Below are 27,666 nucleotides of genomic sequence, written 5' to 3' on the forward strand. Positions count from 1 at the left end.
ATGAGTTCCTAAAAAAAAAAGAGGATATTAATAAAAAACATAGACACCAGTGCTTTACAGTAATAAAATCTTTTAAATTTGTTGAATAAACTATGATTTTATATTTTTTCAAGATCAGATCTTAAGCAATATGGCCATAGGATTGTGGAATAAATCCCAGAAGAGTCAAGCAACACAAAAGACAGATCAGTTGGCAAGATACATTTTTCATTTAATCATAAAATAGCTTTATATAATGACATTGTGTATTCTTTTTTATCTCATTCCTTTAATAAATGCCTTGCTGAAAACAATGGGCCCAGAGCCGTGCTTCTTAAATGTCTTTCTCTAAGTACTATTTCAAACTAATATTAGATCTTCAATTACAGTAATAGAGTACAAATGAAACAGGGACACAGTTGTTGATTATGTATAGTTTGAACATTGTTTATCAGGTTTTCACTTCCACAGCTAATATTATTTAACGTTTTAAGTATCAATATAAAATAGCCATTATTCAAAGCATTACTTAGCAACCAAAAATTATTACTGTTATTAAGAGAAATACATGTGGTACGTTCGCCAGTAGAGAGGAACGACAGAAGGAGTTGTCCTGGGCCAAGCTTAGATCAGGGCCCGAGAGCTACTGTAGATCTAAATATCAACTTGTAGACTTGTAAGGTTTTTCTTTTTTACAAATCCTGCTTGTGAGACGCTTGATTAAAATCACAGTCTTAAGCAAACAGTGGCCCAAATCATGTCCATCCTGTCCAGATGTGCATGCATGCAGGTCATAGGCAGGGTTCAGAAGAGCAGAGCCAACTCTGATGCGATACCAGCTGCATGATGGGCTCCATCATGCTGACTCTCTCATTAACATCCAAATCAAGTGTGATGTTAATGAGAGAAATTGATGGACATGATTATGTGTGTGCTACATGTATGCTCCGCTCCTGTTTAATCACCTGCAGTATCTTTCTCTCTTTTCAAAAATGAAAACAACAAATGTGTTGATTCCACCACATTCCACAATGTGTTAAACCACATTTTGTATCCACTAAACCTAAAATACTAAGATTATATTGCATAAGAACTCCCCCCAACAAAACCTAGAGTTTGACACAAACCTGACTGGCATTTTATGACATGTAGCACAGTCGTATAGTCCAACTAAGCTACATGCCATACAGTAAAACCCAATAAGAAATCCATGCCCTAATGAGAAGCATTTATTACACAGATACATTGTTGTAAAAGGCAACAGAAAGCGCACTGCTTTGTAGAAAGGGCAGGGTACTCAGTTATCTCTCCATCCAGAAGTCCTCCATAGTTTGTCTGCACACAGCTAACTGCTAAGCTTAAGTTTCCCTCAAAACAGAAAACAAATCCACTCGATTTGCTATTGTTTTTCTCTACTTTTTCTTTTTTTGAAACACAAAACATCAAACAGACTCCGACTTGCCAGTTGCCAGACTACCCTGGCTTGTCTAAGGAAACACACTGATTCTCTAAAACATGCAGCAAGGTCAAAGTTGTGCTCAACAGCCTTGATCTCTTCATATCTTTCAAAGCAATCACTGTTTAGCATATCTGCTCCTCTGCGGAGTGCCTTGTTAAGAAAAGTTTTAGGAAAACTCAGTATGTATTTATTCAGGATGGAGGCACATTACAATCTCTAACCATGGGTGACTTGTTCCAAGGAGCAGGTGAGATATGAACCTAAGGGAGGCAGCTTTGCTTATTCTTATCAGTCAAAGGGAATCTTCTCTTTAACAGAAGAAAAAAAAATACCATGCCAAAATAGCCTAATTTCTTTTATAAGAAAGTGTTAACATAAACATTGTAGCCTTAAGACCAAAGTTCTGATACAAATCATTGTAGTCAATATAATGCAATATTGCCTCTTTATTATTAATGGTACAGTTTTTAGTTTTCATTACCTATGAGGAGTTTAAGAAAAACAAAACAGACAATTTTCCATCATGTATGATTCGTCTCCAAGAAATTGTAGGCACGTTAATCTTCAAACACTTATAAAAAGAAAGAAATTAACAGAAAATTCTACAAGCAGAGGTAGATAATCCAAGCTAAGTTCAGACAAAAATCAATCGTAGAACTTTAATTTGTTGAGACAAAAGCATAAAAGGTCAAAAAGTAGCGAGAACTGCTGAGTCTTTATTTCAAGCTCTCTATGGGTAATCCTGTAATCACATTTATTAACAGTTTGGAGAGAAGATACATCACTGGTTATATTTCTTTCCTTATGTCATTAGACAGTGGGATTTCTATGGCACCCTAGCTTGCACCTACTGCTGCATCAGACATCCATTTTTTTTTTACAGCATTTCATTGAACATATTAAATAGCTTATTAAACTGTTCTTTTCTTTTTTCCACATAATAAGTTTAATGTAGTTCAAAAAATCTTGTTTGTTGTGCATGTGAATGAACTTATTCAATATATTTTGGTCTATAAGTAGAAAATGTAGGTCACATAAATTATGTCAGTTTTACATCAAATTAGCTTAATAAATTAGCACCTGTTGACAAGACATGTCATCTCAAAGCACTTTACATATCAAATTATAAATCTCTGGAAAATAATATGTGTGATTTTAATGGGATATACTGCAAATGTCCAATGTTCTTATGGCAGCTGGTGTCTTTACAGTTCTGTGCTAACTACGTCCATTCCCGATCGATGTGACCACTGTATGATTAGATATCCAGCATTCCTTCCTTGCCTTGCCTGCATGCTTGATCTCTTCTTCTTCTGTTTCCTGGTTACCTCATCGTGCCTTCCCCCTATTGGATTCTTTTGTCTGCTTTGTGATATCCTGGACCACCAGCCTCTTTCTGACTACTCACTACCCACCTCAAGTCTCAACCCTTCAGATTTGTTTGCCTGAATCTGCTTCCACAGTTATGACCCTGCTTCTGTTTTCTGACAACCGATTCAAGCCTCATCCCCAGACCTGTTTGCCCATGAGTTCAAGTAAGTTGTTAAACCTGTTTTTCAGAAACTGACCACTCAAACTTGCCTAGCCCCAAGGCTTTTTCTGTTCCTGTCACTGGAATTGTGCTGTTATACAAAAAGACTTTAGTCTTTAAGTTTAATACATATTTTACACATTCACATTTGTGTTAGGTTGGATTATCTGGTCCTCGCCCTGTCTGACCATACAGAAAGATCTGGCCAAATATGGACCTATAACCAGTGCAACAGTGGTGTTCTAACATGGATGACTTTTTGACGCAGGGATAAATCATTTCAGAGGAAATAATCTCCTTGTTGCATAACCTGTCTGGTCCTTGCTCTGCTCATGTCCGGTCTCAGCCTGACCATGGCCACCATGCCTGTTCCTGACTTCTGTGAATCATGTCTGACTCCCCCAGAGCTGTTTTAAGAAAACCTTGAACATTATACACCTTTTTCACCCAGTGCGAGATACATTTTGAGTTACCACCTTCCTCCTTCCCACATGAAATATCTAAGGTACCTTTCATTATTACATTATTATCATCTAAACTAATCAGAGTATTTTATCCTCTTTTTCCCAACAGAGATGCTGTTGGGAAAAAAATGCTACTGCTTAAATAATTGATTTCATTCGTTTGCAGCAACATATACATATATATATAAATATATATATATATATATATATTTCTATATTTCTATATATAAATATACATATATATAAATAAAGATCCTGTGGGACTTCCAGATACAGACGGATCGACCGACCCCCAAACTTTGGGAGTGGTTACAGCAGCTCCCAGGAAATACATCAGACATCTCGGTCCAGAAAAGTACAGTTCTGGGAACAGCAAAGATACTGTGCAGAACCCTCAAGCTTTAGCAGCATCATAATTAAGGAATTATTTTCTTTAGCAGATAGTGGGAATCTGGTAGGTCATTTCATATCTATATTTTCAAAATAAATATGAAGACCGCATTTTCTTTTTTCTAACACATAATTGATTCTTTGTATTAGTCTTTTCCATAATCCATGTCAAATACAGAATAATACAAATAAGTTGTAAGGTGACAAGTTGATCGCTGAAAGTTTTAAAATACTTTTGCAAGCCAACAAAAGTATTTTTTTGTCATTGTGCCTGTTTAAGGATTTTCATCATCAAATAAATGAATTTGGGATAGAAAAAAACCCACATTCACAAAAATCTTGACAGCTCATTTCTATTGCCTCCTTTCACTTTGCAGATGGTGTTGAGACGAGGGAAGAAAGTCACCTCATTATAGCAAGGTCTGTTACCGTGAAATTGAAGAGTCCGATTAGGTTTGTTTTCTTTGCTCCGTGTTGTGGCCAATTTTATTATCCTAGGTGGTGTAAAGTAATATCAAACAAATTGTTTGTGTCCCCAGTTGACATATAAAGTAGCCCACCAAAACTCCTCAAATTATTGGAGAAATATTAGGAATGAATCACAAGTTAATTCCCCCTGCTCCAGTTTTCTACTACAGCAAAATGACATCTAAATGTGCACAGCCTGGGGTGCTGGCCCTTAAATCCTGTCATTTGTTTCATTAACAGGAGTTATTATTGAGTGACGAATTCATCTAGTTGTCAAGTATTCTAATGTCTAAAACCCTAATCTTGCCCCAGTGGTGGGCTGTATTATTGGAGAGTTTATGCAGGCAACTGAGAAGAGATGGAAGCCCAGCAGAAATCACCAATACTAAGAGATAGTATATTAAGATGAAATTCAGAGATTACCTGAATGCAGTACTGCCCACAGTCACATTTGTCAGCAGCCTGACCAAAAAACACAAGCTACAAGAAAAGTATTTCAATTTACTAACAAGATGGGAAAACTGTCACTTCATTAGCAAGTAAACACCCTCGTAAACTCATGCAGGGAAATGCAGCAATAACAGTTAACAAGCCTCAACATGCTTGTCTGCTTCACTTCGTGAAAACCTTGATCACAGAATAACTACAGCCAACAAACGACATGATGATTTTACTATTCATGGCTGCTTCCTCTCCAGAGACAGCTTATGTTGATGTACTTTCTCTAGCACCCATATATTATTTACAAAGAAAGCCCAGTCCTTAATGAGCACTAATTAAACACCGGAGACTGGGAGATGACTGGCAGAAAACATTTCAGCATATGACAGACATCTGGTGGAAGATAAGTGATCAGATGACGAAGGAGCGACAGAGAAACCTTATGGTGGATGCAGAGAAACACTGGAGTTGTGTGAACCTGCACTTGAACCTGACTTTGAAACTCTGTCAATCACGCTGGCTACAGCTGTCATGGTTCATAGGGCACGAGCTTAGAGGATTGGGAGACTAAATCTGTGCCTCATGTGAGAACTTGAATAAGAGCCAAAGAGTTGTGTGTGTTTACAGTCTCTGTTTTCCTTCAGTTACGCTGTAAAGGGCAAGTCTAAAAGCGAAAAGAAGAGAACCTAAAAGAGTGTAGCCTATCGTATTGTAACCTGTGAGCGCACTCGTTTTTAAAACTTATTTTATACTTTAAAATCTAATTTCACTTTATTCTAAAGGTTTTGTTCCATTGAATTCCATTACCCCAGCTTCAAAGTTACAAACAAAACTTGAGCATTTCAAAATTTTTAGAGAAATAAAAAAAATTAGGTTCTGATTTTATTTTAGATGATGTTAAAAATTTTTTAAACTAAAACTACCTTCTGGTTAAAAAATGTTAACTCAGCTAAAACCTGCTTAACTGAACAGTTTTCAGAGATTTTTAAGTTTTTAAGCCAGGTTATTACTGTATATCAGCCAATTTTCCTGACAATTTTAGGTTGTACAGCAGGTGAGAATTTTTCAAATCAAGCTTTGATCCTTTAAACACATGCATATCTTGGTAAATTCAACTTTTAAAGCTACAGTGTGTAATTTTCAGCGACATCTAACGTTCAGACTGCAGACCGCAGCAACATGAACATCTCACCCCCACCGCTTCTCCCCCCCAACAGTACGGCGAGCGTTACGGGACAAAATGTCTTCTATGACGTCCGCATCACCTACCTTCTCAAGTGATGAGGTTTGTTTACATAGATAATTTTACAGATAGTATTTCATTAGTCTGTGTAGGGTATAGATTTCAGTACCGTCTCAGTTCATCTCTCTCAACTTGCCGTAGTTACTTTTGAGCGTAATGGGCGATCTCGCAATCGCTAGTTTGTTGGCTCTGCGCTGCCGTAGCGCAAAGATGTCTGCCTCCATGGCTGCGAGACCCGCTCCTATGTAATTATAAATAACAAATTCTAAGGCAACGCAAATATTAAGGTTAAGAGGCTGAGCTCGTAGATGATGATAAATAACATAGTTATGTGTAATATATTACATTTCTGACTGTATATCCCTGTAATTATTACACACTGTAGCTTTAAAAGTAAGTATATTATTTTAAACCTAATTAATAAGGTTTAAACAAAACTATTGCATTTTAGTTTCATTTGAAACAGAGTAATATATTTAAAGTATATAATTTTTTTATTCATTATTGCTATAATGGGTAATATGAGAATAGAAATTCGTCTAAAATTAGCTAATACATTTTTTACATATAAATGTCATGTTACAGCCTGTGCAGTCATGGACTGCAAACTTTAGAGTAATCCAGAGGAACCACTGACACCCCTTACTAAGAAGGGTAGGACACAAAACAAAGCCAAAAAAGTCAACTCCATACAGAGGGCTATAGCCATGCCTATTAATGTTAGATAAGTACAAGCAAAAGGTGTTAGGAGAAGTTGTACAAGTAATGGGCATAATGCAGCACTGAAAGGATTGTGAATACAAGGCAATACACGAGTTAGGAACACCTGAACCAGAAACAATGTCAGAGACCTCTCACTGCAAGAAGACCAAGAAGAAAAAGGACTGGGATGAGGATCAGTGGTCTGAGGGACACTGTTAAATAGACGTAAAGAGTTTGTATTTCATTTTAAAAACCAACATTAAAGGCTCTGAAGAAGCACAGAATCCAAGTTGCATGAAAATATAAAAGCATTGTCTTGAAAGTCTCCCTGGGGGAAAGTGTGGACAAATCTAATTTGTAGGCAAAGCAAGGGCTCCTAGCTTAATTGTCTATTGAACACCTTTAAATCAAGTGTCTAAAGGTATTTTCTGATTTTTTCCAACCACTAGAAAGGATTTAAAAAATAAATTCAAACTAAAAATACTTTTTTTTTAAAGTTAAGAATTCAATATCTAGCTATTTCAGGTAAGTATAGCATTCAATGCATAGTTTGAAAAATGTCCAGAAGAAGACACAAAAAAAGCCACTTGCTTCAAATGTTTCTCTTAGACAACTAGACATTCATGTGAAGCCATTGTTGACTCTGAAGATTTCATGTCATATTTGCATTCCATATATTCATTACACATTTACTCTGCTTTTATCTCTCCTTGTGTATGCAGGTTGTTGTTTTTTTTTTGCAGTGGATCTAAATAGCTTGTCAGGGATGCATCACTGTATCGGAGGCCAAATATAATCCAGCTTTATAAACATAAATTAATATTCAAGGCAAGGCTAAACCATTTTTTTTTTATGTCTGAGCTTTATGTTTTGGAAGAAAACTTGTCTAAGACTAACAGAATTTCCTTTAAGCTGCTAAACAATATCCTTTAGAAAGACTCAGAAGGAAGATTGATTCCTTATTAAAATGCATATCATAATGCATTATAAACTAACAAGCTTGTAAGGAAGGATAAGGAAGTCCTGTAACTCTACAATACATAGGTTATATAAATGTCAGTAGATAAAAAGGGAAAGAAATGCTTGAGCACATAACACGAGATATGTGCTGAATGTCATCGTGCTGAGGTTTCTGAAATTCTGACAATATGTAAATACCCTCAGCATCCATAGGCTGTGTCAGGCCGCATGTAAATTCTCATGAGCAGCAATGCATAAATCCAGTTTTGTTTTGAAGTGCAACAATGAGCTGAAATCTGCAGTGAGATACTATCAGGATACTGAGAATGCCGTCAAGGTGTTAGATGCAAAGTTTGTGCCCTGAGAGAAAAAGAGAGGCACATAAATAAAAGTAAAATGTTTTAAGAAACATTTTTTTAAATGCTTTCAAAATTGTCTTTGAAAAATTATCATGTTTGCAAAAAGTGAGAAATTAAAAATGAAATGACTTGTTTGGTCTTTAGGCCAATTTTCTGTTAAACACATGAGATTGCAAAAGTCAGAAGGGAATAAAAAGTCCTTAAATTTATTCAAGCCTGAAGTTATGTTGACATTAAATAAATCAGCAATTATTGAAATGACCAGAAAACAGAAGACCCAGAATTAAGCCACATGCAAACATTTATGCTTAAATTACTAATTGAAATATGAAACTGCTGCAGGTCGGCAGGGATTCAATAGAATCAGAAATTGAAGCGTCTGGAAGGAGGTTGGATAGTTGAACAGACCAGGCAGAAACAGAGGGCAATGTTTTTAATGTTGAAATATGGTTCACCAACCTTCTTAGAGTTTGGGGACAAACTTTCAGAGTTTCTGAAGAATCCAGTTGGCATGTGACGTCATTGATGAATCTCTGATCTGATTCACCTCTGAATCTTCTGATTCTGTCCAGTTTAGTTTGTAGGAATCCATCTTTGACAGTTACTTGTTGGCCAAGGCTAATGCACTGGGTCAGAACAGTGGGAGCAGAGACAGGCAGAATGATCAAGGGGGCAAACCAGGGGACAGAAGCCGAGAGTTGGTCCAGCATATCTTGCAGCGAGGTCAGGGGGACAGAAAACATGTTACAGATCCAAAAATGCACTATGATAGGGTTCAGCCATGGTCAGACTATTAACCAGGCAGACAGGTGACAGAAAAGCTGGATTAAACTCACTGATGATTCGTATTATTCTGGCACTAATGACTGGTCTGAAAGCTGGTTATTTATTCAGGTGAGCTGATATTACATATGAATCCAGTAGGATTTAGGTGTCCTAATGTTGGACAAATTAGATAATACAATTAAGGTAGAAACCAAAACTCATTTAATTTATAGCTCTTAGTCATGGTTATGACATGGAAAGTACCATCAATATTTCCACCAAGGTTTAGGGATACTCCATCAGGCAGGTGGCAATAAAGGAATAAAGAAGACCAGCATGCTCAGAAACAGTTTCTACCATGCAGCTGTTGCTACTGAACCAAAGCCAAACTTACTTCAGATTAATTCTCATCATTCTTTTTCATAAATGTTAAGCTTCTTGGTCTTGGACATGAGTCCAAATCTCATGCCACAATGCATGCACAATGCAACGCGCAAAACCATCATTTAAATAGGGCGTCTCCAACAGTTTTGCACCTGCCACCAGTTACGCAATCGCTCTTGTTAAATCACCCGCAAACCATGGTCCAGCCCCTCGCGCAAAATTCCAGTTTGCGAGCGCAAATTACAGCACGCAAAATTGGATCTTGATAAATCCGGCCCATTATTGTTGCCTTGATTTTTTCTCTTTCGTCTTACCTAAGTCCATAACCTCATCGGTTTTTGCCTTCTGGAAATCAATGGGTTTTCTTTCCCATTGATTCCTCTACCTCCCTGTGTATGACCCTTGCCTGTACCTTGGATTTCACTTTGATCTCAGAGACTCAGCACACCATTGAAGTTAAAGCTACCTGCTTCTACCACGTCTCTTTCTGCAGTGATTTTGACTGTTGTTCCCTAGATCCATTTGGAACCCAAGAAACTAATCATCAGACACCCGACATCCACCTGGACTCTGAGAAGGTTAGTAACTTCCTTTAAGAGATTTATGTCATCCACTGAATCCTCAGCAACCATTAACCTGTGTCCCTCCATTCCAGCTATTCCTGAAATTGCTCATAGTTAAGTGTTTCTATTAGAGTGTTTATTTTAATAAATGCTTTGAGAAATGTAGCTTTTGAGAATTGATTTGTAGGTAGTATATAACGTATTTCTCAGCATTTTTGGAGATTTAAACCATTTAAACGTGTGAGTTTCTAAATATAAATAAATACAAAGCATCAGATGTTTATAAAAAAAAAAATGACTTCAACTGCAGTTTTGTGCATATGAAGCAGCCATGCAGGACAGTCATATCAAGGCCAAACATATTATTCAACCTTGATTGTCCTTTATAGAATTCCAGTTTTTAGGGGATTTTTCAATGGATGTTTCTTACTAAGGTATGAGAAATTGTGACATCCAAGTTTAAATGATACAAATTATTAAAAAAATACAATTTTAGCTTGGTTATGGAGCATACTTTCATTGTTAAACCTTTACCTTTACAAATGTAAGTTCTGATCAAGTCAAATGATTTTGACACAAAAGGTATGATCTTTTTATGCTAATAGACCAGTATATAGGAATCATTTTCAGTAGATACATGCAAGTGTCAAGTCTCCATACCAGCTAAATTTCCTATTTAATTTTCTTTACCAGTTTTAATTCAAATCTTACTAATGAGAGCAATCTTTATTGATCTTTGTAGCTATTGTTTTATGCATAGCGGGACAGAAAGTCTAAATACCAGATTAAAAGAAGGAAAAGGAAGGCTGATTTGTAAAAAAAAAAAAAAAAAAAGTAAAAAATGACATTGGGGAGGGGGAGACAAATAGCACATTAGCACTTATAGATTAACTGCCTCCTATTCCCAGGCTCTGCTGCAGCCCTGCAGATGTGCAGCACTGACCGCACAACTACCCGGCAGCGGTCATGTCTTAATTAACAAGCCGACATCTGATCAATAATTGAGGAACAATGAAGGAGGGATGTGAGCGTCGTGACAGACTGCAGGGTTCAAGGTTTTTGGTTTTCTGTTAATGTGAAATAACACCAGCAATCAATTGCACAGTCAGACCCAACACCCATTCCATTCTAGAACAGACATCAAAAAGTGAACATCAAATCATATTCTTTTTTTCCCCCTGATTTCATCCAAAAAAAAGATACTTTTCAGCCTGGAGAGACTCACACAGGGAAAGCTGCTAACATAACTTTTTTATTCAATTAAATATATTTATACAGGTAACACAGGCAGATTGGTAAACATTTTTACAGCTGATCTGCAATCCCGCAGACCGAGCATGCATGTAGTGACAGTGGAGAGGATAACTCCCTTTTAACAGAAAGAAACCTCCAGCAGAACCAGGGTTAGTGTGAGCGGCGATCTGATTAGGCTGACAAGATTTATAGGAGATAGGAGCAGATATGCAGATTGGCATCAATTTTATAAGTTCTTTGGTGCTCAGGCCCCAGCAGGAGATTTTGATGCTGTGAATCAACTTACTTTAATTAGTCTTCCCCCTTGGCTCGCACACTGGTGGTGGAATAAGCCAGAGGGTGAGTGGGACTGAGAATAGTCTGAGAACGAGGGAGGAGATGGGGCGAAGGTGGGGGAAGGTTCGCTTACATGTAGGAGAGAGAAGCTAGGCAAGGAGCTAAATAAAGGGGATCTTGAAAGATGATTGGCTGTGTAGGAGGGGTAGACCCGAGATGGTTGGCTGATGCTGAATGAGGGATATCGCAGGTCAAAAATAGGTCAGAATTTTCTGGCCTATTTTTGATCTTCAGTTTTTGTGAAACTGAAACTGATTTAACCTAATTTAAACCAACTTTAAATTATAACATGAGCAAATTATATTTGTCTTGTGTTTTGTAGTATTGTCACTTGGAAGTTTCTATTCATGTTCTATTCAAGATAATATTATCTTGTAGATCAAATTTGAACATGGTATTCTTTAAATAAAGCATATATTATCATAGCGGCGCTTTAGAACATACTTTAGCATGGTTGGCATTTCCAAAACAGCTGTCTGTTTGTGTACTCTCTTGGTAATAAAACCCTCGATACAACTAGATAATGAAAGGATACAACATTTTTTAATTGGAAACACCCAGAACTAGAAAGAGTAGATAAAATATTTAATGACATTTAAAATTAATGAAAGTAAAGTTACTAAAACAACTGGACAAATAAAGATATTATAAAGGTAAACTTTATTCATATAGCACCTTTCACAGGATATAATTGACAAGGTGCTTTACAATAGAGCAATTCTAAAAGACAAGACATGTAAAACTAGTTGAACTAATCTCATTAAATTTGTTTTCAGCTGCTTTTTAAAACCATGAACAGTGTCAAGACGGCGCAAACATGAAGGCAGTGCCTTCCACAATTTTGGAACCATCATTCTAAAGAGACCAAAACTGGAGTGAAGTGTTATCCTTTTTTGTGCAATAGTTAAAAGCCTTGGAGCATCAGTTTGAACTTTGAAGGTCAAAGTGTTTCTTCTTTTAAACATTTAAAAGCTGTTATAAGTCAAGACAAAATGAAATAAGAATGTGAATAATCATTTTTAACTCATTTTAGAGACCAAAGTGCAAAGCTTTGAAATATCAAAACTAAAACCATGATTTAGAAGGTTTGGTTTGACAAAGGAAGCCAGCATTCAAAAAAATTGCTTGAATTCAGCCTTTCTGGTTCTCAGGGGAGATTATTATTGTTTCAGTCTTATCAGAGTTTACATGAAAGAAGTTGTCTCTTAGTGACTTTTTTATGGCTACTAGAAGACTTAAAAGAACAATAGACTAGATTGTCATTAACATAGAATTGATGACATATGCCAGATAACTGCATGGTTACCTGGCCAGGAGGGGGGAATATATAACAGAAAAAGATTAGGTCCCAAGACAGAGCCCAGGGGGTACCCCACATTTCAGAATAGGATCGGGGCCCCAGGCCCCCGATCCAATGGCTGGCCTGGTTAAGAACTGAATCTTACGACAAACAATCAGAGGGGCCATTTAAATTCAGTGATTGTCACTGCAGAAACATACAGTGACACCATGATTGGAAAACACCTCAAGGGAGCTCTCTCCCCTTGCATCTGTCTAATCAGCTGGCAGCGAAGGGTCAAGGATCGGATCCATCACTGTAGGTGTCCACTTTCGTTCTGCAGGATAATTCCACACAAGTGAATTTATTTATATATTTATGGTTTCATTTATTAGCAGCTAGGTTAGCAGTGAAACTAGTGGTGGCCCCACCAGCCCAGTGACATTGATTAAGATATAAAAAATAAGTTAAAATTAAAGTATAAAATTCATATTTTATTATTTATATGTATAAAAAATATTTCCAAATATATTGATATATATTTTTTAGATGTGCAAGATAGATATTTTTACTTAAATTACGAGTAAAGCGCCATTTAACTTTTTGGTGACATATCTCTGCCTAGGGCACAAAATGTCTCCCCCTTAACTCTCGTTAAAAGTTGCACATGCGCAGTAACTCCAACACAGAAGTATAGGAGAGCTCTGGGCGAACCAAAGCTATGCCCTGAGGTGATAGAAACTGTTGCACAGTTGTTGTGCGGGTCACTGATAGGCCGAGTCGAGGAAGGGAAGCAAACTTACCAAGAGAAGAGGAGGTGAAACCTTTTGGACCTGAACAGCTGAACATCAAAATGATCAGCTGTCCAAAAGACAGATGGGGACGGCACACTCTGTCTTTTTCCAGGACCTGGTTTAGCTACAAGCCTTGGCTAACTGTATGGAGTGTAGCTATTGCTTTATACTGCTGCCTTGACTGCCTGTCTTCCTTTTTCAAATGTCAGGATCTTATCCAGCATGGATAAAGATAGGTAGGACTGATTTAAAGCACTTTTTAGAAAAGGCAAAGAAGCATGAACAATTTGGGATTCACATGGAAAATAATATAATATAGGGTACTTTTTATAGATGTATGTTAATTTGCATAGTTGCTCTTAAACACATTCTCAGAAAACCAGAAAACCCTGAGGGATCAGCTGAGAAGAGCAGGACACGACCAGGAGACAGAAGATAAACACCAAACCCTCTCAAGCCACTGGTCTCCAAGACTCAGGACATAAACCAGGAACTTCACTCTCATAAAACAAACATGTATACCTGACAAGAAAACATAACACGAATAAATTAAGAATACATGAACAAACTCAGAATAGATCAATAATTATCTGGCCCTGATAGCTGGGCTGAACCATATATATAGCAAGGGAGCAGGTAAATAAGATTAATAATAATTAGAGAACGGGAAGGGAACAGCAGATGAATGAAGTGAGTAATCAAATCAGCCACCGGGGCTGCGATCATGACAAAACCTGTACATAAAATTATTTTTATAACATTTTTATTCAATAATTTTTCTTTTATAAAGTGTTTTTATAATGTTTTTTGTTGTTGGCATTCATATAAATATCCTGGTGTGATAACTTAGTATACGTTTGATTGGTTTTGGGTATACGTCTATTTTGATTTTATAGCCCCCCCCCCGGAAAAAACTCCACCAGCAGCCACTGACGGAAACAACTTGTTAACTAAGCGTGGCAGGTATAGCTAACTTAAACAAGCAGAACATATGACTACAGCAATAGCCATAAGCTTTTTTTATTTGGTTTTGATGAAAGTGGCAAAACTGTTCCTCCCTGCCAATTTTTCACAGTGATAATCTAAGTATCTACAAAATGGCGAGTACTGTGGATGATTCTATGCCTGCTGGCTTATTTACATTATATCGGGTAGGAAAACTTAATGTAGTGCCCATAAAAGCAGTACATTAAGAACAACTTCAATTTTAAGAGGAATTAAAGCACTATTGTGCTTACTTTGAAAAGCCACTATCTTAAGCTACATCAAAAATGAAAAAAGCTTAAGTTATAAGTTTTATTAGGGTTTTTTGTTTACTTTTTTACACCTGCAACTTTGTCCTGTTTGGGTTGAAACAAGGATATAATTATATATAAGGGACATAAATGACTTTGTAGTTGCTATCTTTGCCAGATTTTGATCTCACTTTGCTTGGGATCCGTAAATGGTGAAATGGTCCTGCCTATAACACAACAGTTAATGGACACCCTGCAGAGTAAAGATCTACACAGGTGTTGCGTCAAGATCAGGCAATGAGAATAAATAGTGTAATTTTGTTCTTGCAGCTGTGACAGTCAGAAAAAATTCTGTCTTCTTGTGCATTTATTAAAACTTAATGAACTTTAACAACCTTTACCGCTGGCAAAAGTATTGCCAAAGCTATCTGCCTCAACTGCTTAAAACACATGCTTCATCAAAAATGATGCAAACAATGGTAGGGCTATAATTATTCTATATAACTTAGCTCTGACTCTTGAACAACTTGTAAAGGGCACAAAAGGAGAAAACGATCTTTACTTATTTGCCTACACTAAATTTCAGGTTGGAAAAAAATCATTTTTAAACATGTATATTTGTATATTCCAAACCCATACACTTTCATAGTTCAGCCATTAGAATATGATATGATGATTCTTATTCTTATTTTATTGCCACATTGCCAGACAGGACACTGTTAAAAAAAAAAAAAAGAATATGATATGCGAATTCATACAGTAAAGGTACAACCGCAAAAAAGTGTACCTGTGCTGTTCATCTCATTTTACACACTGAAAAAGACTAAAGAAAACAATTGCACATCATCCCGAACACAGAGTAACTATAACTTTATCATGATAATGTAAATGTGGGTGGAGATAAAGTAAAGCCAGTCATTAGAGAAGCCCAGTCTTGGAACAGGAAAAGGCAGGGTTTGTCTCAAAGTGGAATAACAACCCTACACTGTCAAAGTAAGAACAGGTCTATCTGATAAACCCATGTTTAATAGTGACAATGGCTTAAACAATTTACATTTAAAAATTCAATTAAGAATTTGTTGTATGACTAGAAATTTAATATTAAAGATATTTCCACACAAAATGACCAAGCTTGAGCTGTTTTTATTAAAAAAGTGTCAAAACATTCAATCTCTAGATGTTTTCCTCAATGAATTAGATTAATGAAATTAATCAATATTTTATGAAACTTTGACCAGTTTCCCCTTTACCACTAAGAAAAGTATCCCCATTACATATGGCTATATTTCTAAAATAATTTTAGTTAGGAGTGTCAGGGTTAAAGAGGTCTAAATCAAAATAAATGAAACACTTTTTAGATTCTTATTTGTAAAAATGGAAATATTAATGTCCTTGCACTATGCATGTACTGTATGCACTACTTTGTGTTGATCCATTGCTGAGTCAGAGTAAAACACATTACCTTTAGCATTTATCTTCTTGCCTTAGACTTAATGGATTGTCCCCTTTCAAATATTTGGAGCCCTGATCCAAAACCTGAAACCATCTCCAACGAAACTGAACCTCTAAATATTTTAATGTGTTTGTGAGGAACATGTTGTCATCGTTGGTTTATTCGGGTTTTTTTCAGACTGAATGGCCATTCTGTGATAAGTCTTTCACAATCAGAAGTAGCCACAAGGCTACTGAGGCTGCTGAAAACTCTAAACAGTCTTTGCTCAACTGCCTCTGTCCTGCTCCCTCCAAGTGAGTAAACTATCCTATTCTGGACAAAAATGATACGTTTATTTCCTTTTCTTGCATATTGCAAACGTTCGCTCAAAAATTGAATTTGATGCCCTGCAGCAGGATGGAAATTTAGCAGAATAACTTGTTTCCCCAACCTTTTTCTACCTTAATGAATGGCAAAATAAGATAACTGTAGGAGATACAGCCAACCATCTCTTTCATTTACAGCTCATCACTTCATGCTAACAGTACAAAGTTCAAGGCTCGTAGATAGTGTGTGAATGCAAGAACATGAATATCTAATAAAATATTGCCCTGTACCATTATGCAACATTTCTCAAGGCATTAGATCAAATACATCAAATACTGTGAGGCCTTACCAGATGTTGCTGATCTTAACAACTCATTTTCACAGTGCAATCTGCCCAAAAGAAAACATTTATTCTTTAAGAGCCTGTAGAAAAAAGAGCATCAGTGATTAAATCATATATCCACTCTTTATTCACGAGGGCAATGATAAATTTGGAATGTCAGCCTGGCAGTTTTAATATTGTCATTGATGTGTCCCAGATGATTAGCGGTTAATCAGCTGCAAATATACCTAATTACTAGATTAATCTCCAACTAATTAGCCAACCTGATAATGGGTTTGATCTACCAGTGAAGTCTACTGAATTCTAATTAGTTAATAACAGCCTCGATTTACCAAGAGGCCCATCTTATGGGTCATTAACAAACTAGTTACTCTCTGTATAAACTGAATGCAGCAAGCAACACAAATCCCACCAGGAGAGCAGCTGTGAAGGCTTAATGGCCATGGTGTGAGGCATTTTCATGCATCATGAAAAACAATGTATGCTCTGTAAATAATAAAGTCACACAGACGATTTACTTATGAACACCAATGTTCAGCAACTATGCAAGATCTGTAATATAAAAGAAACATTAGCTTTTGTCTTATGGTTTGGGTTACTTTTACTTTCTGAAATTGTTAAAATGCAATATATTGAATAAATTACCATGACTTAACAAGAAGTAGTTTTTATGAAAATCAGTTAATTAATTTTATATAACCATTAGATTTCCTCTAATAAAAATCATACATAATGGTTTGCAAACATAAATTAACCTCACTACTATAAGGTAAAATGTCACTTTCTAAGTTAAATAACAACCCCATGCTTTTAATGAAAGAAAAAAATTAATTTGGCTTAATTAGCCTTATCTCCTTGTATTAAGTTAAGTGAAAAAATAAAGAACAGGGGTCTCCTTTATAAAAGGGGCATACACACAAAAAAAAAAACCTGAAACCATCATGTGTAACTATCAAAGCGGAGGTTTTGTTATACAGAACATAAAAAGCTAATTTTAAGATAGAATGTGCAGTCTCTTAAACAAACTTGAGCCCATGCAGTTGTGCCCGCTGGTCTCCGAAACATGGGAGTTGTAGTGGTGTTAATTAAATCCAATTGTAGAGTATTGCATTAACAAATGTTGAAACACATTAAACAATTTACTACAACTAGTAAAAATTGCTGTTTTGAAGTTGTCTGATATAAAAAACTCCAGAAACCTCAACAGGAGTTTAGCACAAAATGACTATTCTAACTGAATGATTGCCCCTCCCTCGCTTGTCTGAGTCTCATTTGAAAAACCTCCCCTCTGTTGGGTCACTGTCAGTCAAAAATAATTAGGCATTTTCTGCCAATCAGCATCGAGCAGCCAGCTTCATGACCTGCCTCTGGCCCTGCCCCTGCTTTATAGACCCCATAAGAGCCTCAGCCTCACTGGAAGTGACTATTTTTGCTTATTACCCAATCAGGGTCCTGCTTTCCCAGTACTTTCTAAAATATTTTTTTAAATACACAGAGGCTCAGGCAAAATTCCTTTACAAAATTACACCTGAGGTTTTGCCTTCCTAGTATTCAATCAGAAAAACAGATAATGTTGACCTAGATGTTGAGGTGGGGAGTTCAATTCCCCCTACATTATGATTCCTCTGACATTCATGGTCACTCTTTGTCAAACTTGAATCATCCATGAACTTTATCATAAGCATTCAAAACCACAGTGTGAAACACAACTGTGCTACTTAGTCATATGGAGTGTTTGACAAAAATAAAAAAGGCCCTACAAGCTAGCTACAATATTTAAACTTTTTCCTCATCATCTCATTCATCTCCTCGGTTATCACTAAGGTGAGTTCTACTAAAGATTATCACTTTAATTGTTACAAGATGTAAGGCAATCAAATTAATTGCTGCCAGAAGAGTACATCTATTACATTTAAATACAGTTTTAATACAAGTGTGAAATGCTCTATGAAGATGCATTGGCACTGCTGGATTACTTTGCAAATTGGAGACTAAGGAGGAAATGTCTTTCTAGGGATCAATTATATTTCATGGCCCATGATGATGAGTGCCTTATAAGCAAATATCCACTTCCTATGGTATGGCTTTTGGATTGTTAAGTACAGAGTTGGTGTGAGTCACCTGCCAATCAACCATGGAGTCTGGTCTACAACTGAACAATCCGCAATTGTGTTATCCTCAAGTGAAATGGCACTCTCCTGCAGGAGCAACTGCTTTTGTTTCTCTTTAAAGTTTCAGAGGAATTGGAAGGCATAGCAAAAATGGGAATTTAGTAAATAAAGACCTTTAAAGTCAAAAGGGAAATGGCTGTTCCAACCGTGGCATTTCCGAAATCTCCAGAGTGGTGCATGACTTTACATGAGTAAATAAAGTGAATATAATTGGTCAAGAGGGCGGGATTGTTCCGGCGGAAGGTTCGCAAACAAGTTTGATTGTGGCAGATTTCTCGGAAACATCTTGCTAGCCAGTTAGCAACTTGGTGCTAGTAGGTTCCCAATGTAAATTACATTGGGACCAAGTAGCACTAAATTGCTGACTTAGAAACGACACTGTCAAGGAACGCCATGGACAGCGGAAACATGCAAGAAGAGGAGAGTTTTGTGTTGGAGGTTGTGGATGAGTCTCCTCTGTCATACATTTTTTATTTAGAGGAGGAAAGCAGGGATGGAGTTATTGTGGAAGAGGACGCCAGGGCAGCAGAAGCTTGGTTTGGTTTAGAAGGCTTACAGCCGTACATGTTTGAGCCCTTGCCTCGCAACACTGCCAGTTCTGCTCTACGCCTGACGAAGACTCAGATGTCCATCCCCATGAACACTGGGCCGTAACTCAATGGTAAAGTAAATAATACTTATTTCTTATTGCAACCATTGCGTATATTAGCTAAAACATATGAATCAAGATGGTATGACCAAAAAAATAGACTGACAGATGATCGTTGATATATGAATGGCCGAATTTAGGTGTACAGGCTGACATATAACTAACTGGCCTGCATAATATAACGGAAAAAAAAACCCAGATTTTAAGACAGGATTTTAAGATAGGAAATTTGTCTTCATTTTGGGACAATATCATCTAATAAAGAGTACATTTATATACATGATTAAGCCAGAATAATTTGACATTTAAATATGATTTCCCTACGACTTTGAATATTCCGTTTAGAAATACAAGGCATTCAAGGCATTGTGCTGGCATCGGCTGAAAATAATTAAACACAGCCTAATCATACTTTTTTTTTTTTTTTTTTTACTTCCTTTAAATAACTTTACTGACTTTATGTAAAAAAAAAAAAGCCTCCCTTTGTATTGTCTTTGCTGATCAGTCAAAATGCCTCAATACCTCAGGTATCGTGCATTACTATGTTCTCATTAAAGCTATCCTGAGTTTTTTTGAGGCTTTGTTTAAGCTGGCTAGCATTCCTATGTAGACAAAGCAATATTGCAGTTGAATGCCACCTGGTTGAACTGTTTGGGAAACCATCTTATGAGAACCATTGACTATCCCTGTCCAATTATTTTAATCAACTTTTATATGTCCCCTTACTTTATAACAAAGCAAAATATATACACAATACCCCCATACATTTTAATTCTGGCAGCTTTTTTTTTGCAACAATCAGCAGAAAGGAGGAGGATAAAGCTAAACAATTTCACCCATGCACTTAAGATTTAAAACATCCAAAAATACAGCTGTTTATAGGTCTTTTTTTTTTTTTTTTTATCAAATGAAGATCTATTTAGCACACCAAACAACAAGCATCAGCATGAAAGTGTGTCATTTTAAAAGCATTTATTCATGTATAATCAAAGTAGATTTTTTCTAAAAAGGGCATCTAATTAAAAATGACCCTGCAGCTGACTGGCAACCTGTCCAGGGTGTCTTGTCTATCTTTTGCATGTAGACAGCTGGAGATAGGCAAGAGCATTCCTTGCGACTCCAGTTGGGATAAAGCATGATGGAAAATGAATGGATGGCTGGATAATAAAAAAACGAACCAATAAGCAAAATAGGTGTAAGTTCCAAATAAATAAAATTGAGCCTTACCTGCCCTGTACCTTGATATCAGATATAGCGTAGAAGTATCTGGATAGATTGTTCTCATCCACCATGGTGGCTCCAGTAGCTGGCTTTAGAAGTCTAATCCTTAGATCTGTGATTGTAAAGAAATCTCTCAGATTTTTAGTAGTATCAAGCTGGCCGTAGAGTGAAGCCATATTGTGTAGCCGAGGTCCGGCAAATAAAGCGAAGCGGTCCTTTATCTCAAAGCGTACGGTCTTGTCGTTCTTCCACACATAGCCTCGAGAGTATTCCTCAGTACAAATGATGTCCAGCAGTGTGCGCTGGGACAGTTCATTCACTGTCTTGGGTTCCATGGTGAAAGCATCCAGGCAGTCAGTGGCATAGAACTGGTAAGGGGTCCAGGTACGTCCATAGTCAAGTGACTTCTCTAGGACCATCTGCTCTGGGCGGCCTGACTCAAATGTAATAACAATGTCATCAGTTAGCTCGATAGTCTTGTTCCAGGAGAGCGTAATGTTGACCTGCAGAGGTTTTGGGTATTTTTTCCATGATGTTGATTGCCAGAAAGTAGTAGGATTTCGACCTTCAAAGTCAAACATCAGCTCAGGAGGATGAGCAAGCTCCTCTGTTGCAGCATCACATTCATTGTTGCACATATAAGGATTCTCCTGAATGAAAACAGAACAAGAACAAAAGTGAATTATATCTCAATAAAAGATGGATCAGAATTAACCAAAGCAGCAGTGAATACAACAAAAAAAAAGTTGAAAAGGTGAAACTTTTTCAACAATCCCCCAAAATATGTTGTCTATAGGAAAGAATGCTTTAAATGTAATTATGCAAAACATGTTTAGGACTCTAGAACTCTTGTCAACACAATTCCTATTATAAGCCACTGTGTATGTCAGAATCTAGTAATGTCATTTCAAAGGCTGAGGGAGATGGTGACCCTTTTATTGTGATAACACTGTGAATACCATTTTTCTTATGAGCACCATTCCAACTCTGACTTTCCATCCAAATTGCCTATATAATTGATATTCTTGTGTGGTATTTCAGCAGGGATAAGAATGGAATCTTGATGAGCATTTCTTATGAAACACGCACAAGGACATGCATTTTTCATGGGCCCATGTTTGCTTTCTGCCGTAGACATCCAGAAAGTTCGGTTGTTTGTCTGAGCAAGTTTGTGGAGAGAAAGTAAGGCGTATTTCATGTGTTTGTGTTTGTGACAGGATAGAGTGCCTTGAATGTGTTTGCCCATACATATCCGTGTGCACATGCAAAGTTGGTATTTGTGTGTGAGGAGGTGTAAGCAGGATAGTAAAGAAAGAGAAATGAAGTGAGAGGGAGATATGAGTTAAGGCAATAGAACACAAGGCTTCCTAAAAATCACATTTCTTTTATTTTTTCTCCACAAACAATAAGGTTAAATGCTGAATAAAATCATATCTGAAAAATGTCTAAACAGGAGAAAGGCACTGCCTACCACTTTAGTCAACCCTTCTTACAGTGGATTAATCCCAAACTATGACTTTATTAAGGAATGTTCCATATTTCCTGTGCTCCGGTAAAAATCTCACATCAGAATTCTTACAGAATATTGGAATAATTTAATAACAAAGTGACCAAATATCCACTTTTAAAAAGTCTAAATTCCTCTATGGGAAATAATAATCACTGAAAAGGGCAAATAATCATGTTTAGTATCCCACAGATTTGGCAAATGAGATGACGTAAACATTTTTGTTTGAAAGTAAAATATGAAAGTCTTTAAGATTTAATAAATGTTGCAAAAGTCAGAAATCTAATCCTGAATGATAATATAATATTGTACATAAGAGGACTTTAGGATTTATAAGAAATATTTTGCAGTAAATGATTTGAATATGTTATAATGTAAGTGCTTTCTGTGCAATTCCTATGCAGCCTTGTTTTGAGTATACATTGTTAAACCAACACTTCAACCGTCATAAAATAAGTGTGGCAGTAACCCTGCCACACAAAACAACTACAAATGTGCAAACTGCTTTACAGCATAAGTCACTTCCCCCTTTGCCCATTCATTATACAGATGGAAGTTGATGCGACTTAGTTTATCTGAGAGACTGCATATTCTTGCAAATTGTGCAGGATTGATATTCATCCAATGCATCCTTCCTGCCGGGATCTATACATGTGTTTACTGTCAAATTATTGAGCATAACAGTTTCAGGCTCTGAACACATCAGAACATCTGTTGCTGATTGTGGAGGGATGGGGTATGGATGAGGTTGCGAGGCTGCAGAAATACGGTTCAAAACCAAAGTTAAATTTTTTTTTTTTTTTCAACGTGATAGGAAATGTTTCCGCCGAATTTGAATCATTACCTTATCGCTATTCATTTTGCACAGAGCCACTGAAAACAGAAATGTACTGTAGATCTATCCAACCATGCTGGTCCTCACGGAAAATGTTATGTTCCCTCATGGAAAACAATACCGAATTTTTGCCACTGGAGCCAAAATCTGTGACAATAATGATTCTGATACAAGTGTGTCTGCCGCTTTTGATGGAAACCTGTTCTAGTTAGCTCTGGTTATTTGGAATGACGAGTGTTGAGATCAAAATTCAGTGATATTAAAGGAGCGACTCTTCTCTGACGTCTCACCTCTTCAACAAGTTTATCAAAGGAGACAAGTCCTATTCAACTTCCTGTTGAATAGGACTGTGTACCCTAACAAACCAAAAACAGAAAAAAAGAGATTTTAAATGTGTGAGGAAAGGGCAACAGGGAAAATGGTGGCCCTCTGAGTTTTGCCACAATGACAATAAATTGAACTCAAGTCTTTATTTTACTGACAAGTCTCTAAGGGTCATTGTACTCCCACCTTTAGGTCTGTTAGAGACCTTCATGGTACAGAAAACAAGGAAGACCTTGACATTTTGAGAAGCACTGATTTCCGTGTTGTTATTCAGGAGCATGCATTTTCATTCATTTGTTTCATTGAGTTAGGTTAGGTTTTGCAAAAACAGTGGGGTGGCTGCATTTCTATCAGCCAAGCAAGGACTCTCATTCACTGATGCTATAAAGTGAGTGACAACAACATCAACGGATAATAGGTAAACACTTTTCTAACAAAACACTGAGAAGAATAAAATGCAGCATGAAGCAACAAATTTTCACATAAAATGTCATGTTTGTAAAAAAAAAAAACTAAAAAAAAAAACTAAAAAGAAGACATGGGTTTCTGTATTTAACATCTTCTTTTTGCTGTCGCCTACATTACCTTTAAAACTGAAAACAACATATTTTTATAATAGAACTTTCAATGCATGGTACCTATTTGCTACTTCCAGCTTAAACATATATTTTTTTATTCGTTATGAAGTCCAGTTTAGGTGAAATTGGAGATTTAGTGAAATGTCAGTACCTTTTAGCAGATATCCTGTGGCGGTTATTTAACAACAAAAATAGTGCCCTATAAAGATCAATATCTTCTATGGTCATTTAAGACCAAGACCTTCAGTGCTCTGCCAGGGGGCAGCTATTGGAAAACAATAAACCCTCTCAACTTGATCCTTTACCTGTGATCATGGCTGTGGGAGATGGAAAATCAGCAGAGGATGTGAAAGAACCTAGAATTTTGGACCGAAATGAAATATCGACCTACGGAAAAATAGACTTGACCTTATAAATAAAGAGCTGGCATGTTTCGGACTGCTGCTGAAGGATTAGGTAAGCATTTCTTAACACCAAGCAACATGTTTATGATGTTATTTTGTTATTGTGAAATAAACCTAATAAAATGTTCAGGGTTTCCTGTGAACATATTTATACTCGTTAATTCTTTTTATCTTATGTAGGAAGGTTTATCTTTTTTTATGTAAGAACCTTAAATAAGAAAATCTAAAAGCATTTCATGATGATGTTTTAGCATTGATCAACTAAAACCTCAGTCCTATTTAATACATTAGAATAAAAGTTCAGATCAGGCTGGTTTTTTAAAATAGCCTCAATTCAAATAACCTTTTAGCAGGTATTAACTATACTTTGATGAAGCTCATGTCTGTATTATTAAAGGTTTATTTCTATGTTTAATATTAAATGTTGTTTTTTCACCATCTGAAGCAGGAAATCCTAATAACTAACAGAAAAAAGTTTTGAAAACATCAGTATGTGTGAAATTAATCCACATATTGTTTTGTTTGGTGAATCGAGCTACATAAATAAATAATCTATTAAATAATATTATAAATTGATAAATATCATAAACTGCATTACCAGATGTTCCTCCCATCATGCACCGAATTCCTTTAACTCTTCATATGTTGAGCGACGTTGTTCATATTGTATTTTTAAGTGGATTTACTGATATTTATTAAATAGTGTAGCATCACATTTTAATAATATAATTGTAAAAGTAAATTGTTTACATTTTTTTTGTTTTGTTGTTTGTTGTACTGGTTTTCTCAATGTGATCACTAGCATATCATTTACAAAAACAAATAAAAGGAAAATAAAGTTGCAAAGTAACTGATTAGAACATATACCTAAAATCCCTAAATAATTAAAATAAAATCTAGAAACATAGCAGGTCTGATAGAAGTAATGTCAAAGCAGTGATGACCTGGTATTTTACATATAGAGTTATCCTAAAAACCGCTTTATATTCATGTTTGATAATATTTACAATAACACTTTTTAGGTTAGAGCTTATTCAGACCCTTTTTCAAACCCATTTTTTCTACCACTGAGGGTATGTAAATGAATAGAAATTATGCAAATGTATTTACATCTTGGAATAGTTGATCTATCAGAGACAAATGATGAAGACGTTTAATCCGTATGTATCATCTGTTGTCTGCAAATACTTGAATGGGCCATTGGAATAAAAACAGTAGCAATTAAGTCACCTAAAAGACATAAATAGCAGGAAAAAAAATCCATTACCTGTTGTAGTTACCTGTGGTTGTAATAAAATAGTGAATATAGTACCAGATAGAGAATAGTTACCAACTTATTAAGATAGGAATCCTTGTCACAAAATATTTTCCTGGAGGTTTTCCATAACATTATTTTCAGAAAATTATCACAGATGACAAAAATATCTTATAATGATATGTTATGATAAAAAAGGCTGCAACTTAAAGCAACTTGATTAAGAATGTGTTTTAAGAATTATATGAAAAGAGTCCAGTACCTTACATAAGCACAACATATGTGTAAGGTGCACGAAATTACTAAAACAATCTTTCGGCACAATGCACCTTCTGAAACTGTTAGAGGAGCTGAGGACCAAAACAACACAATAGACTGTACTGTGGGCATATTTGCACGTGTAGTTATAGTAGCTAAGTCTGCGCTTTATGCTCCACAGTAATGATTAGCTCTCAAGAGTATGTCTGTTCCTGCTCTTGCTACTTAATAAACTATATGTGTCTGATCATCCTCTGCCAAGCATAAAAAATCCTTTGTTTAACCATCAAGATTTTATTTCTTCCAGCTCACAAGAGGTGGTACTGAACATTCTTTCATTTCTAGTAAAAGGAATCCCTGAATTATATCCAAAGAAAATATTTAATTATACTATTTATTTTTGGATAAAGACCCAGATGAAAAGGTGCATAGATCTTCATCTCTCATTGTTCTCGTTTCTATCTATTTAAATATGATGTAAATTTTTCCTTGTATTGTCATTAAAACATTTTCTATGGTTCCTTTGAATATGTCAACATTTTAGTTAACATATTCATTCAAATTAAGTCTGGATTGGCATGGCATTACAAGGCAATTATGTAGGTTCTCTTTGTATTTTTTTTTTTAAACCCTGTGAATTTAAGAAATAAAGAAGAAAGTTTTTGTACTTTGCTTTTTTGTATTAATGAAAATTTACCCATCTGTGTGCAATGCATAATTCATAGAAGATCAGGAAGTGTTTGCTTTGGGATGGAAACCTTATATGTCTGAAACCGTTAATTTATTGTACATTTTGTTAGCTTGTCTGTCTGCCATATTAACCAATATGATGTGTTGAACTAGATCTGTTATTTTCACAGCTTTGGTGAGAAACTGTTTTATAAAGTAGATCCATTAATTCGTAAAAACGTTTATTTGACTGCTATAAATCAAAGTTTTCTGCCCAACAGCAATGACGAACTGCACAGAAGCATTCTATAATCAGCAATAGTACGTAGTATTTAGGCAAGAGCTGTCAGTCTGGTAAGGAATCCGGTTTTTATTCAAATCCTTAAAGGCTAACTGTTTTTTGCAACATATAACTGACTAAACCAAGACTAAAACTATCATATATCGTAATGACTAAAATGTGACTCAGACTAATAATAGTTTTCGACCTGAAGACCAGGACTAAATCTAAGATGGCTGTCAAAAACAAAACTGTAGACAAGGATATTCTGATCATGTTTTATTTTAGGGCTGTGATGAGGTACAAAGACATTCTGAAAACCCCGGAATTGGAAGGCATTGTATTAATGTCCCTCAAATGAACTGGGTAACATTCTAAAAAACTCTTAACAAATATCTAACAGGCCCTTTTTCTAAATTTAAAGAAAGCAGAGCAGCTTTTATTGTCACAGAGAAACACAAAGACTGTCAATCATAATACTTACTCTCCTCTTAGATTGGACAGCTATGCAGACTATGCATCTAAATAACACGCACTACAGCCCTATTGAGATGTTTGTCTTAAAGATAGTGTGTGCATTTCAGCAACATCTAATGGTCAGGCTACAGACTGCTTCTTCCCCTCTAACAATAAAGAGGCTGTCATGGTACAAAATGGCTTCCACAACGTCTGCATCACCTCTTGTCAAGTGATGACAAAGTTTGTTTATATAGATAATTTCCTAAACAGTATTTTATTAGTCTCGGTAGGATAAAGACTTTATATAGGCCTAACTTGCCGCAGCCATGTTCAAGCCTAATGGTGATC

At 36.1% G+C, this 27,666-nt stretch overlaps 1 protein-coding gene across 2 annotated transcripts in view; it reads right to left on the reverse strand.

Moving 5' to 3' along the window:
- LOC119787176 (netrin-G1-like) overlaps positions 1-27,666 on the reverse strand; it is an 88,330-nt gene that overhangs the window by 25,745 nt on the left and 34,919 nt on the right. For both annotated transcript variants that reach the window (XM_038290833.1, XM_038290832.1), the window contains exon 3: positions 20,756-21,399. In XM_038290833.1, coding sequence (XP_038146761.1) covers positions 20,756-21,399 — 644 coding nt within the window. The remainder of the gene's footprint in view (positions 1-20,755; positions 21,400-27,666) is intronic.

Source organism: Cyprinodon tularosa, unplaced genomic scaffold (assembly GCF_016077235.1).
Source record: "Cyprinodon tularosa strain WSP-4 unplaced genomic scaffold, ASM1607723v1 ctg29, whole genome shotgun sequence".
Taxonomy (NCBI): Eukaryota; Metazoa; Chordata; class Actinopteri; order Cyprinodontiformes; family Cyprinodontidae; genus Cyprinodon; species Cyprinodon tularosa.